Genomic DNA, 13,653 nt, shown 5'->3' with positions numbered 1-13,653 from the left:
TAGGTATTTTTCAAGACATGCAGCACATTAGCCTAATAGAAATACAAATTACATTTTAAATAAACACAAAATGTTTTTTTGGTAGAAAACATGATGAATCAAAACATTACACATGGTGGCTTGCAAAACAAGATCATAAATTGTGCAGATCTAAATAAATATACCGTAAGTCAGAGTGTCACCCATAAGCTCCTGGAAAATTCTCCTCAAAGGCTGAAACTCCCTATTTTGTATCAAGATGAGATGTTTTGAGGGAGGCAGAGAGGAAAGAAGATACCACTTATGAAATAAGTAGGATAACAAATTCAGTGCTTACATACAAAGTCAGGTGGTAGTACTCTCCTGGGGATTCCTATAGTGGATGAGAGAGTAGCCCAGAAAAGTGACTCTAACACTTTGTTCATGATTACACAGACTCTGTGTGTAGGGGAAGGAGTGGGAGTGGGGGTATGGAGAAAGTCATTACAAAAAAGATGACATAATATTGTTAATCAAATGTTTGCAAACACATTGTTAGGAAAAATGTATAATTATTTTCAGGAAAGAAAGGAACTTTAAAAATATTCCTATTATGTATTATACTAAGCCTAGGCAAGGTACTTCATGTATTTCTAATACTTATTTCAGCTAACAGACTGACAATACTGTTTGTCAAACAAACCCCACATGGCAGGATTTTAGTTTCAGTTCACTTCTTCCTTTTATTCCACTTATTCCTTATTATTTGATGATTACAAACAAAAATAACATTTAAAACAACTGAGTTCTTGAAGAACTTCTAGAGCATTTTATAAAAGCCTTTAGTATTTAAATTATATTAACTAAACAGAATGCAATCTTATGCGCTAACCTGAGGTCTAGAAACCAAGTACATATGTGGCATGAAATAGCAAAAGAAACAGGAAGTAACGAGCAAGCACTCCGGTACTCTCTTTTTATTAACCCTGAAGCAACTTCCTGTATACTACGGAGTAGCAGAAATCTAAAGTTCAAGGATCTACAGTTACAGGAAGCATTTCTCTAATTTCAGTATCACATGAAGCTCAAAGTACTAGAAATCCACTTATATTCATTATGAAACCAATATACATGCATGGACATGGATGTTTATAGGAAAAAAGAAAAGGAAAAAAAACTTTGGCTACTTGTCTTTTTGCATTTCTAGACAACACTGAATGATAAACCCACCTCTAAATTCATCAGCAACCCAGAATTTGCAGCTGATTACTAAGTAAAATCCTAAAGCTTGTCAGAAAACACTTTAACGGAGAAGGTCAAACTCTCTGCCACACGTTGGGAAAGAAACCAGCCTGTCTACTCTACATGTTTGCCTTGGGGAGAGGTTTCTTCAATAAAGTAGCTCAGGATGAAAACACCTTGTACTGAAAGGGAAGACAGTATCAGCACGAACATGGACGATCTAAACTAAAAAGAAAGCTCAACCACAAATGAGAAAAAGGTTTACTTAACTTCATATTATAGGACTATGTGTACTATACATAGTTAAAAAGTTGTCTGAATCACAAGTTTAAGCCTACCCCAGTGACACAATGAGACCTTGTCTCAAAAAAAAACCTTTTTTATAAAGGGCTGGAGACACAGCTCATGGAAGCCCTGAGTTCACTCCCTAGTAAAGGAAGCAAGGAAGGAGGGGAGGGAAGAGGGGGGCGGTGGGGAGGAAAGGGAAGCCAAAACGGAAGGAAGAAAAGGGGAGGGGAAGGGAAGGTCATCTGCCCCATAAAACAAAGAACCCTATATGCAAAAGCAGATGAAGAAACACAGGAGAGGGACTGTGCATTTAGCTCAGCGGCACAGTGCCTGCCTGGCAAATGCAAGGTCATGAGTTTGATTCCTGGTACCAGAAAAAAAAAAAAACAAAAAAAGAGAAAAGAAACACAGGAGAGACAACATACAGAGACTGCTAGCCAAGAAACAACACTTTGGTTCATTCTGAAACACAACCTGGTCTCCATTTCAAATTATTTGTTAATGTACAGAAATTACACAAAAGAACAAAAGTTGCAAGGTCGTGAGTTCGGTTCCCGGTACCGGAGAAAAAACCAAAACCAAAAAAAAAAAAAAAAAAAAAAAAAAAAAAAACAAAAGTTATTGCTAAAAAAGAGCTCTGATTTTGTTAATCCCTTCTCAAACACTTCAGGTCTACCCCCTCTGTAGTACCTCCAGGTAAAACTGAAAATATTCAAGGCCTTCCACACTCTGTATAGTCTTAAGTGGCATTACTTTCACCTCACTGAGTAGTGTTTCAGTTGTATCAGATTACTTGTCATTCCAGAAACCCACATGCCATTTCCGGCCTTGGACCTTCTGTCTGGAGTATCTCTCCTGTCTGAGCTCATCCATCAAAATCTAATCTTCTTTGCCTCAAGCCCAATATACACACCATCAACTCCATGAGTCCTTCTTGAGCCTTACACAAGTAAATACTAGGACTGTAATTCTCTTACAGCCCTTACTAAGGCTCACAACATTCTGCATCACATTACTCATATTGTTAACTGAGAATAGCTCCACTTTCTCATTATGTGGTAAGCACACAAAGTTAGGGATAGTATCAAATTCCATTTTACTATCCACCATAGTGGTAAACAGCCACATGAAGATAACTGCTCAATAAATGCACAGTAAATAAGCCTGTTACCAATTCTCAGTATTTACCTATAAAATACAATGGCAAAATGACAGACTACTCTTCACTTTCACGAGCCAGAAAGGTACAATGAATGGAGATAAAGACAGAGCGAGCACTCTTCTTAATATGGATTTCCAGTTCAATTTTAGATGAGACTGTTGATAGGACATCCCCTTCAGCTGTCTCCCAAGACACATCCTAAAATTAACTGGAAGGCCCACAAAGCACAAGTTTAGACTTGGCTGAACTGGCACTGCCCCAGAATGCATCTTATAGTTGTGCTGGGTCTTTCTTGTGGGGAGATGTGGTATCAAACTTCAGAAAGATCTCATCTCACTAACACACACTATTTCCAGAAGAAACATGTTGAGGTAGCCAGGCTTTTTATTTTATAGAACACAGAAAGGTTAAATAATTTATTTAGCAACAACACTTTCATACCTTTAAAAACAAGTCTCTCAGAACACTAGCTACCTCAGTACATGAGTAGATCTAAAGCTTAGATTCAAATGAATCTAAGTGAATCTCAAACCAACTTACTTACAATATTCTTTTAAAATAGTTTCTTATGGCCTTGCTTCTTAAATTTTAAATATATTTGCCCAATCCACACCTGACCTGCCTAGTATTCTCTCTCAGCAACCCCAAGACAGCCACAAGTTAAAACACTAATCGTTTTCAAGGTTAGAAATCTTACTGTCCCATTCATAGCCAAGACATGCAGACAATGTAAAATTCTATGAAAAGTAAATAGCTGAAATACAGTAACACAGGAAGTGTTAAAATGAAATATTTTGTTTGGGGAAAGGCTCATACATTTTCTCTAAAACACACAATTCAAAATCTCTAAAAAGGCTCTTTTTAAAAACAAGTTAGCAAAGTATTACTACTTACATCATGTAATTTTAAAATGATCAATATTCCCTATGGACAGGAATGATTTTCTTATAGTAATTAAAGTAACATATGTCTCAATCTTCCTGAGAAGTTACTCTAATTATGACCATTTCCAGTGCTACCCAGAATATCCTAAAGTCTCATCAAAATGAATTTTTCTAATTTTAAGACCTGAAGTCAAGAAGAAAAGTGGCCATATGCTACAAAAATTATTATTATTTTGTACTGGAGATTGAACAATGGGCCTTTGCATGGAGTTACATCCTCAGTCCTTATTTAATTTTGAGACAGGGTTTTTGCTAAGTTGCTCAGGCTGGGCTCAAACTTGTGATCTTGCCTCAGCCTTCTAGAGTGCTGGGACTACAGGGCATACCACCATACCCAACTCACAAATTATTTTTAAATTAAGGAAATTTTAATTTGCAGTATTTAGTATTACTCAACAGCACTTCAAAAATTAACATTTCATAAATATAACAAATATAAGCAAGATGTTCCAATTTACTTTTGTTAACTAAGAGCAATAACATAATCATCAACTGCCTACTATTAGCATGTATGATCTCCTAATAAACATATCAATATGTGCATTACAAGGGGGACATATTTCCTTTTAAACTGAGTCTGGTGCCAAATCATCAAGCATGATTTATACCTTAGTCTCACGACCCATCATATACTCAAAGAGCACTTTTCGTAAATATTCAAACTCGGTTGGTTCTCCCAAGAGCGAGACATCAGTATGGTACAAATTGCCACCTGTCAAATAAAAGATCAAATTGTAAAATCATAACCAGATAATCTAGTTACTTCTTACTCGAAAATAAACACACTAAAAAGAATGGAACAAAGACAGACACTGATTTTATATTAATTGCATTGTACACAAATATACACACTAGACATTCATACATTCATGGAAGAAAAAACAAAAATTATAACAATTTTCTTTCTCACACATTTTTATCCCTTCCTCTTCCTTCTGGTAGAGAAATTTTTAAATATTATATGAGTAGTGCAAAGATTTCTCAGCACTGCTGTTTCTCTTCTAATTATTATGTGGCTGGCTTCAGATATTCCATAATAACTAAAATTACTTTTTTATTTTATTAAGGATTTAGAACCTCAGAATAGTCTAGTTTTCTAGTATTCCAATCTAAAAATAGTTAGTTAAGTTTTCAAAACCATCTTGAAATACAGGATAGACAAAATAACCTGAAAGTTCACAAGATCTTAAAGACTCATAAAAAGTAATAGCTTATATTATTAATGAAGTTCCATTTCAATCCAAAAGTGAAGCATAAAGTTCAGATATTAATATGGGACACAATGATACTTTAATCTGAGTAAATTCATCTATGCACTAGCTAGAGTCTATACTTGTACCCACTTCTAGTCAGTCATCTGACAAGCCCTTTGCTACCAAGAAACATCTAGATACTACATAAAAGTGATCCACAACTGTAAGAAGATGGAAGGCAGGGGACCATAAAAAATGAAACCATGCAACTGACAGCAAGGCAGATGGAAATCTGGGGAGTGTCTGGAGTTTTTGTAAGAAAACAGAGACCAGGTTAGGGCCCCTGTGAAATGGGACAGCTGAAATACAGAATCTGATTTTATACAGGCATTGCCTGTATAAAAGGCAATTTATTAGCAAATCTATCCTTGTCTCTGCTCAGTTAAAAAAAAAAAATCCCGAGAACGTATGACCACAGATCTACTCTTAGCATATAGGGCTCGAAGTTGTAAAACTAAGAAAATACACTTGTTGAAGACTAGTTATGTCCTGGGAACCTACAAGAAACACTAGCTGTCAAAAGCCTTAAACTATGCCCATCCAAATTAACTAACAGGTTATACTAAAATTAATTCTCAATTTTAATAGAAAACAAAAATCATTACACCACAGGAGACAAGCCTCCATGAGCAAGAATTTGCAGAAACAATGAGTAACAGATGTAAGTTTCAGAAACATCCTGATAGTAAAATTATCACAAATTAATTTAACTGTGTTTGAAATGTTTAAAGAATAAAAGTACTAAAGAAATAACCTGTTTGCACATGCCGTGATCTTGCATATAGAAAATCCTAAAGAATCCACTACAAAGCTGAAGCTAACAGGTAAGTTCAATAATTTGCAGGATGCAAAATTAATATACAAAATTTAATGGCATTACTATACACCCACAATGAACAATCTAAAAATGAAATTTAAAAATCAATTTTAATTATAAAAGATTCAAGAAGAATAAAATGCTTAGGAACAAATTTTTTTTTTTTTTTTTTTTTTTTTTTTTTGGTTTTTCTCCGGTACCGGGAATCGAACTTACGACCTTGCGCTTGCCAGGCAGGCACTTTGCCGCTAAGCTAAATCCCCAGCCCCTTAGGAACAAATTTAACAAAATAAATACAACATGTATACACTCTGAAACTATAAACACTATTGAAAAAAATTTGAAAGATGTAAGTAAATGGAAGACATCCTACATTCACCGACTAGAAGACAATATTTCTAAAATGTGACATTCCGCAAACTGATATACACAAATTCAACCCAATCCCCATCAGAATGCCACCTTGTATCTTTGCAGAAATTAAGCTGATTTCAAGATTCAAATGGAAACTCAGGGACACAGAAAAGTCAAAACAGTCTTGAAACAGAACAAAGTTGGAAGACTCATGCCTAACAATCTCAAAATTTAATACAAACAACAGTAATCAAGACACTGTGGGGGATGGGGCTGTAACTCAGTGGTAAAGTATCTGATTAGCATTTGTGAGACCTTGGGTTCAATCCCCAGAATAAAAAAAAAAAAGACATTGTGATAATGACAAAAATATTATATATGCACATGCACACACACACACACAAACACACACAGTCTGATAGAAAAGAATTGAGAGTCTAGAAATAAACACATATACTGACAACTGATTTTTTTTTTTTTTTTTTTTTTTTTCCTTTCTGAGACAGCGTTTCACTATGCAGTTCAGGTTGGCTTTGAACTCACTTTGTGGCCCAGGCAGGCCCTGAACTCACAGCGATCCTTCTGCCTCAGCCTCCCCAGTGCTGGGATTACACACGTGCACCACCAGGCCCGGTTCCTGACAACTGATTTTTAACAAGACTGCTAAGACAGTTTATTGAGGGAAAGAATAAGCTTTTAAATAAATTGTGTTGGGATAACTGGACACACACAAAATGCAACTGGACCCTTACTTCACACCATATGCAAAAATGAACTCAAAATGGATTAAAGATATAAACAGAGGAGGTAAAACTATAAAATTCTGTGAAGAAAAAACAGAAATAAATTTTTATGACCTTCAGTGGTGGCAAACCTATGGCATCGTGCTGCAGCCAACTGTTTATCACTGAAAGTTCTAAAATGTCTGCCATTACTGGACTAGCGAATAGATTCTTAGGTATGCCATCACATGCACAGTCAAAAACACCACAAACAACACACAAAATGGACTTTATCAATATGAAAAACTTAAGTGCTTCAAAGGGCATCATCAAGAAACTGAAAAGTGAACCCACAGAACGGGGGGAAATATCTGGAAATCATTTACCTCATAAGTGATTTGTATCTAAAGACCTCTTAAAATTCAGTAATAAACAGATGGCCCAATTAAAAACTGAGAAGATCTGAATAGATATTTTCCTGAAGTAGGTATATAAATAGCTAGTCAGTATACACAAATGCTCATTATTAATAACCACCTGGGAAATCCATATCAAAATCACTAGATACTACTTTATACCCACTGGGATGGAAAAAAGACAATAATATGTGTTAGCAAGAAAGCAAAGAAACTGGAACCCTCATGCACTACTAGATGAGAATATAAAGTGTTACAGTCATTTTGGAAATCAGTCTAGAAATCTCTTATACACTGAAACAGAGTTACCTAATGACCCAGCAATCTCACTCCAAGGTTTAAGGGAGAGAGAAAACACAGTCCACACAAAAACTTGTACACAAAGTATGCATAATATCCCAAAGTGGAAACGAGAAAAATGTTCAACTGATGAATGATGAATAAAATGTGATATGCACGTAATAGAATATTAACCACAAAGGAGAGTACTGATTTGTGCTGTTTACAATGGATGACCTTGAAAATATTATTGTAACTGAAAGTAGACAGCCATAGATTGTCATATTTTTTACAGTTTAATTGATATGAAAATTCAGAATATAAAACATCTATAGAGACCAAAAAGAAGATCAGTGGTCTCCTAGGGCTAGAGGGAATGTGAGTCATAAAAGTTCTAAAGTATCTTTCTGGGATGATATAAAAGTTCCAAGATTGATTATGATGATAATCATGTAATTTTGAATACAATAAAAGCATTAGACATTTTAAATGTGTGAAGTGTATGACATGTGGGTTATATTTCAATAAAACTTTTTCTAAAGTAACAAAGACAGTATGGAGAAAAATGAGTAATGGTTAAGCAACTACAGTAACCTGCAAGATGAGAAAAAGGAGAAAAAATAACTCCTAAAAATAAAAATTATGTAGTTGAGGAATTAAAAAATTCATGAGTAGCCTAAATAACATGTTACAGAGAGCTACATAAGAAAATTAGTAATTTGAACAACTAGATGAAATTCTCAAAATTCAGCCCAGAAGAAAATGGAGATAAAATATGCTTTTAAAAGGTTAAGTGATAATATAAAATGAGAAGATCCAATCATATAAGAATAAAGGAAATATTTGAAGAAACAATCACTGTGGATTTTCCAGGACTAATAAAGATTAGAATCCACAAACACAGAAAGTATAATGTATACCAAATAGAAAAAGTAAATTTATACCTAGGCAAACTATAGTGAACTTACAGAACATCAATGAAGAAATGTCTTAAAAGCAATCAGAAAGGAGATATATATTACCAACTGGAGAAAGATTATCAAATGAGCAGACCAATAGCTTTCAACAACAAAATTAAGAGAGTTAATACTATAGTAAAAGAGTAATAACTTCCATGTGCTAAGAAAAAAAAAAAGGTCACTCACTACCTAGAACTCTGTACCTAACAAAGTAACTTTTCAGAATAAGAAGCTCCATTCTTGGTCATGATGGAGTAATCTGAAATTAGATACGTACAAGATATATACACACATGCAGATAAAAATTTTAAAATTTCATCTCAAAATTCTGTTTTACTTATCACCTTTAAAGCTTTAATCCACTCAGAATTGATTTTTATCTTTTAATGTGTGTATGCAAAGTAGGATCTTCCATGCAAAGTAGGAAGCAACTGCTTACCATGAGAAGAAGAAAACATTTATGAGACTACAGTAAATTTGGATATAGACTGGTTATTTGATGATATTAAGGGGTTTTTGTGAACTTTTTTAGGTGTAATGATACCGTTAAAAAATGCTATGTAGAGAGAGATACATTCTGACTGAAATGTTTACATATGAAATAGCTTACTTTAAAATAATCCAGTAGATCAGATATAAAAAAGATTGCAGTACAGATGAAATAAGACTGGCTATGTCTTAATAACTGCTGAAGATGGCAACTCTGTGTTCATTTTGTGCAACTCTGTGTTCATTATAAATTACACTCGCTTTTCTATATGTATAAAAATTTCTATTTTAAAAAGTTTGAAAGACATTATTAACAGAAAGAAGACATTAATTAGCACAAGATCTTTGCAACATACATAACTTACACATCAAGAAATGACAATTTAATTTTAAAAGACACAAAATGTAAATAGGCACTTCACAAAAGAAACACACATAGCTAAAATGAATAAGCAAATACAACTAATGACTAACATAAGAGGCTCAATCTATTACAAATAACAAAAATGAAATTCATGAGATACTGTTTTACAGAACTGAGATCAAACAAAGTATTAAAGGGCCTTAATATATGCAGCACTAATGAGCTGCAGTGATGGGAACACTAATTTGTGCTAAGAGAAGTGGAAATTAGTGCAAAATACACAGAAAAATGGCTTAACCCAGTATGGTATATGTACAATAATGTTGACATCCTATCATCTATTATTCCTTTCTTACTTGTACATAGTACAGAGAAATGTTTTCACATGTATATTACTAGGAAACATGTACAACAATGCCTAAAATTAATATAATGGAAATGAGTGGAGCACAGCTATACACAACATGGGTGACTCTCAAACCTTACATTAAGCAAAAGAGAGAGATTATATAAGCACATGTACTAATAAAAATAACAGCCAGGCGTGATAGCACACACCTGTAATCCCAGCACTCAGAAGGCTGAGGCAGGAGGATTACTGCGAGTTCGAGGCCAGGCTGGGCTATAAAGTGAACTCAATGTCAGCCTGAACTGCATAGCGAGACGCTGTCTCAAAAACACAAAAATAAACAAATAAATGAAATGCATTAGAAAAAATTTTAAAAATTGTACAGTATGACTACATTACACAAAGTTCCAAAACAAGTGAGATCCTCAAGTACTGGCAAAAATTTATATAGAGCTAATAATGAAAAAGAACAGGAGAATGATTAACATCAACTTGGGGGGTCAGTATGATAGGTGGGATAAAGATAATATGCAGAGGTGAACAGAGGGGCTTTTAAAGAATATAAAACATTTTATTTCTCCCTGAAAGGAAGGTATTCATTTTATTCTTACTCTTTAAAAAGGCAGCATAGTGAAGGGATTAATGTGGATATTCCACCAAGTACCTTGAGTTGATATACAAAGTATTTATAACAGTGTTGGCACTTAGTATTATATGTGTGCTAACTATGAAATAAACTGTACATACATGTCCATAAAATTTAAAAAATAATTATGTATGAAATTCTTAAACTGAAATTAACAAAAGGAATCACACCTATTCTCCCAGTCCTGCCAGGCACTGATTCAGCATAGTTATATACTGAGAATCACAAATACTGACTTAGTTATGGCAAACAGTCTTTGTAGCAAGAATCACCTCTGCAGTGAGCATAGAAAATTTCTAGGTTATTATGCTTTTTAAACAGTGGTTTAAAAAGAATTCAAAGCAATCCTTTTATTTAGTTAACATTTATACAGGTGTGCTTCTGGCCTGTAACCCCAGCTACTTAGGGAGGTGCTGAGGAAGAAGGATTACAAGCTCAAGCTCAGACAGGGCGATTAAGAAAGACCCTGCCTCAAAATATAAACGTGTTGGCAAAGTGAGCGAGTGCTCCAAGAGCTGCTGGTCCCACGGTTCTAGTCCGTGCTTTATTCACACCGCCACTGCTCCCAGCTGAAACTCCCGGAGAGAGCCAGGTATTTCCCATCTACTTCCTAGGGGCAGAGCGGGCAAACCCAGGACCCTGCTGCCATTACAGACTGAGTCTCTGCCCTCCCTGCACCAGCGGCAGACAGGAGGTCCTCACTCAGAAGCCCCAGGGACTAATCTAGCTGGAGGCTGTGCATGTGGCCTCTCCCTGTGCGCTCCCTGCACCTAGTAAGCTAGTGCTCCAAGAGCTGTTGGTCCAGCGGTTCAAGTCCATGCTTTACTTTATCCTGGACCCCCTAGGGAGTCACAGGCATGGGCAGTCTGTGATTGCTCCCCATGCGGCCTGTATCTGGGTTCCTGTATGTGTGTTAACTGACTGGAACACAGAATCAGGTGGTTCACAAACGTTTGACCCTGCAGTTTGTGTCTGGGTTATGCCTGTACCCTGAACTGCCTGGGGATATAGGTCCACTGGACTGGGAATGTCACACAAGTACCACGTGAGTCTGGGCCGCGCACGTGCCCTAAACTGCAAGGGGATACTGGATCAGATAGTCTGCCAAAAAAAAAGATAGTCTGCCAGCACCTGACACCAATGCCCATGTCTGAGACCAGGGATAACTAGATACAAATCAACAACTGCCGGAAAAACCCGAGACTAAATAGTACTTCTCAGGAATAACTGAGGGGCAAACCTGACCAACAGGAAAACTCCGGACACTAGTGGCCTTTGCTGCGCAGCTACTGAACAGGGAAACTGAGCTTTCTGCATCCAGTAGCAAACATGAAAAAACAAAGGACTAAAACACAATCCCAGAACTCCACCCCACTAAGAACAAGTCCAGGAGACATCCACATAGGACAAATTGGTAAACACATGCCTGAAATAGCTGAAATGATTGCAATGGAAGTAAAAAAAGCAACTCCATAAGGCCATAAAAGAGATGAGATCAGAAATAATCTCTCAGGCAAAAAATGAAATGACAATAATAATGAAGGAACTGCTCAGAAAGTCTGAAGAAGAAACATATAAGAAAGTAGAATAACAAAGGCAAGGGTCAGAAGCGTTCAATGAAAAATATAGAAAGGACTTAGAACGCATGAACCAGATTCAAAGAGACTTCCAGGAAAACAAACCTGCCATTGAAAGCTGCCAAAACCGCTTGAATGAAGCTGAAGATAGAATCTCAGACTTTGAAGACAGCATGGCAGCTAGTGACCTTGAAAGAAAGGATCTCATAAAATCAACAAGGATCCAGGAAAAGTCAATTCAACAGCTGCAAGATGAGGCAAAGAGGAATAATGTACAACTTATAGGAGTCAATGAAACAGCAGGATGCAACACAACTGACATAAAAAGGATATTTGCAGAAATAATAGCAGAAAATTCCCCAAGCATGGAAACAGAAACCTGATATACAGGTACATCAGGCATATACAACTCCAAACAACCACAACCAAAATAAAACTACATCCAGACACATAATAGTCAAGTTTCCAGATCTCCAGCAAAAGAACAGAATATTAAAAGCTGCTAGAGAAAACAAACAGATTACCTATAAAGGGAAGCCCATCAGAATCACAGCAGACTTCTCAGCACAAACCATCCAATCGAGAAGAGCTTGGAGTGAAGTATTACAGATCCTGAGACAGAACACCTTCCAAACAAGACTGACGTACCCTGCCAAAATATTCCTCAAATTCAACGGACAAAGAAAATATTTTCACGACAAAGAAAACTGAAGAACTTCATGAGTGCCAAGCCAGCATTACAACGAGTACTAAAAGATATTCTAGACAGAGAAAAATCTGATCGCAATTTCAAGAACAACAGTAGGAATAAAATATCAAGAAGACCAAGCAAGGAAACAGGTAGGAAAAGTAGGACACCAACACAAGTAAATAACATGACAATGATAAATCAATACATATTGGTTGTAACTATAAATACAAATGGCCTCAATTCTCCACTCAAAAGAAACAGACAGGCAGACTGGATTAAAAACCAAAATCCAACGATATGCTGTATACAAGAAACACATTTCACTCAAAAGGAAATTCACAGACTAAAAGTCAAAGGATGGAAAACAATCCTCCATGCAACAGGAACCCAGAAAAAAGCAAGTGTAGCTATTCTGTTTGCAGACAATGTAAACTTCAAATCGACAACAATCAAAAGAGATAAAGAAGGTCATTACATACTAGTCAGGGGAAAACTGTAAGAACATGAGATAACAATCATAAACATGTATGCACCAAATATCAGAGCTCCAAATTATATAAGACAAATCTGAACAGACATGAAAACACATATAGTTAATAACACTATTGTAACAAGGGACCTCAACACCCCATTGTCACAAAGAGATAGGTCAACCGGACAAAAAGTCAGCAAGGAAATAACAGATCTGAACCAAAGCTGTGAACAAATGGACTTGGTAGATGTATACAGTGTTCCACCCCACAACATCAGAATACACACTTTTCTCAGCAGCACATGGGTCTTTTTCTAAAATAGACCACATCTTAGCCCATACAGCATACCTTCCGAAATGCAAAAGAATTGAAATTATCCCGTGCATAGTATCTGACCATAGTGCAGTGAAATTGGAAATTAATGACAAAAGGAACTCCAAAAACTCCATAAACACTTGGAAATGAAACAACAACCTCCTGAACAACCAAGGGGTCACAGAAGAAATTCAAGAGGAAATTAAAAAATACCTACAAACAAATGAAAATGTAAATACAACTTACCAGAATCTATGGGATGCAATGGAAGCAGTCCTCAGAGGGAAATTTATAGCAGTGAATTCACACATAAGGAAAACAGAAAGAGAACAAATAAGTAGCCTAATGCTACATC

General features: G+C 35.9%; 1 protein-coding gene across 4 annotated transcripts in view; it reads right to left on the bottom strand.

Moving 5' to 3' along the window:
• Positions 1-13,653, bottom strand: part of Golga4 (golgin A4) — a 121,929-nt gene that overhangs the window by 8,899 nt on the left and 99,377 nt on the right. For all 4 annotated transcript variants that reach the window (XM_005383706.2, XM_005383707.2, XM_005383709.2 and 1 more), the window contains one exon: positions 4,203-4,306. In XM_005383706.2, coding sequence (XP_005383763.1) covers positions 4,203-4,306 — 104 coding nt within the window. The remainder of the gene's footprint in view (positions 1-4,202; positions 4,307-13,653) is intronic.

The sequence above is a fragment of the Chinchilla lanigera genome, unplaced genomic scaffold (genome assembly GCF_000276665.1).
Source record: "Chinchilla lanigera isolate Chin_1 unplaced genomic scaffold, ChiLan1.0 scaffold00020, whole genome shotgun sequence".
NCBI lineage: Eukaryota > Metazoa > Chordata > Mammalia > Rodentia > Chinchillidae > Chinchilla > Chinchilla lanigera.
Note: the sequence above shows the minus strand (reverse complement) of the source record. Positions and strands in the feature narration are given on the sequence as shown.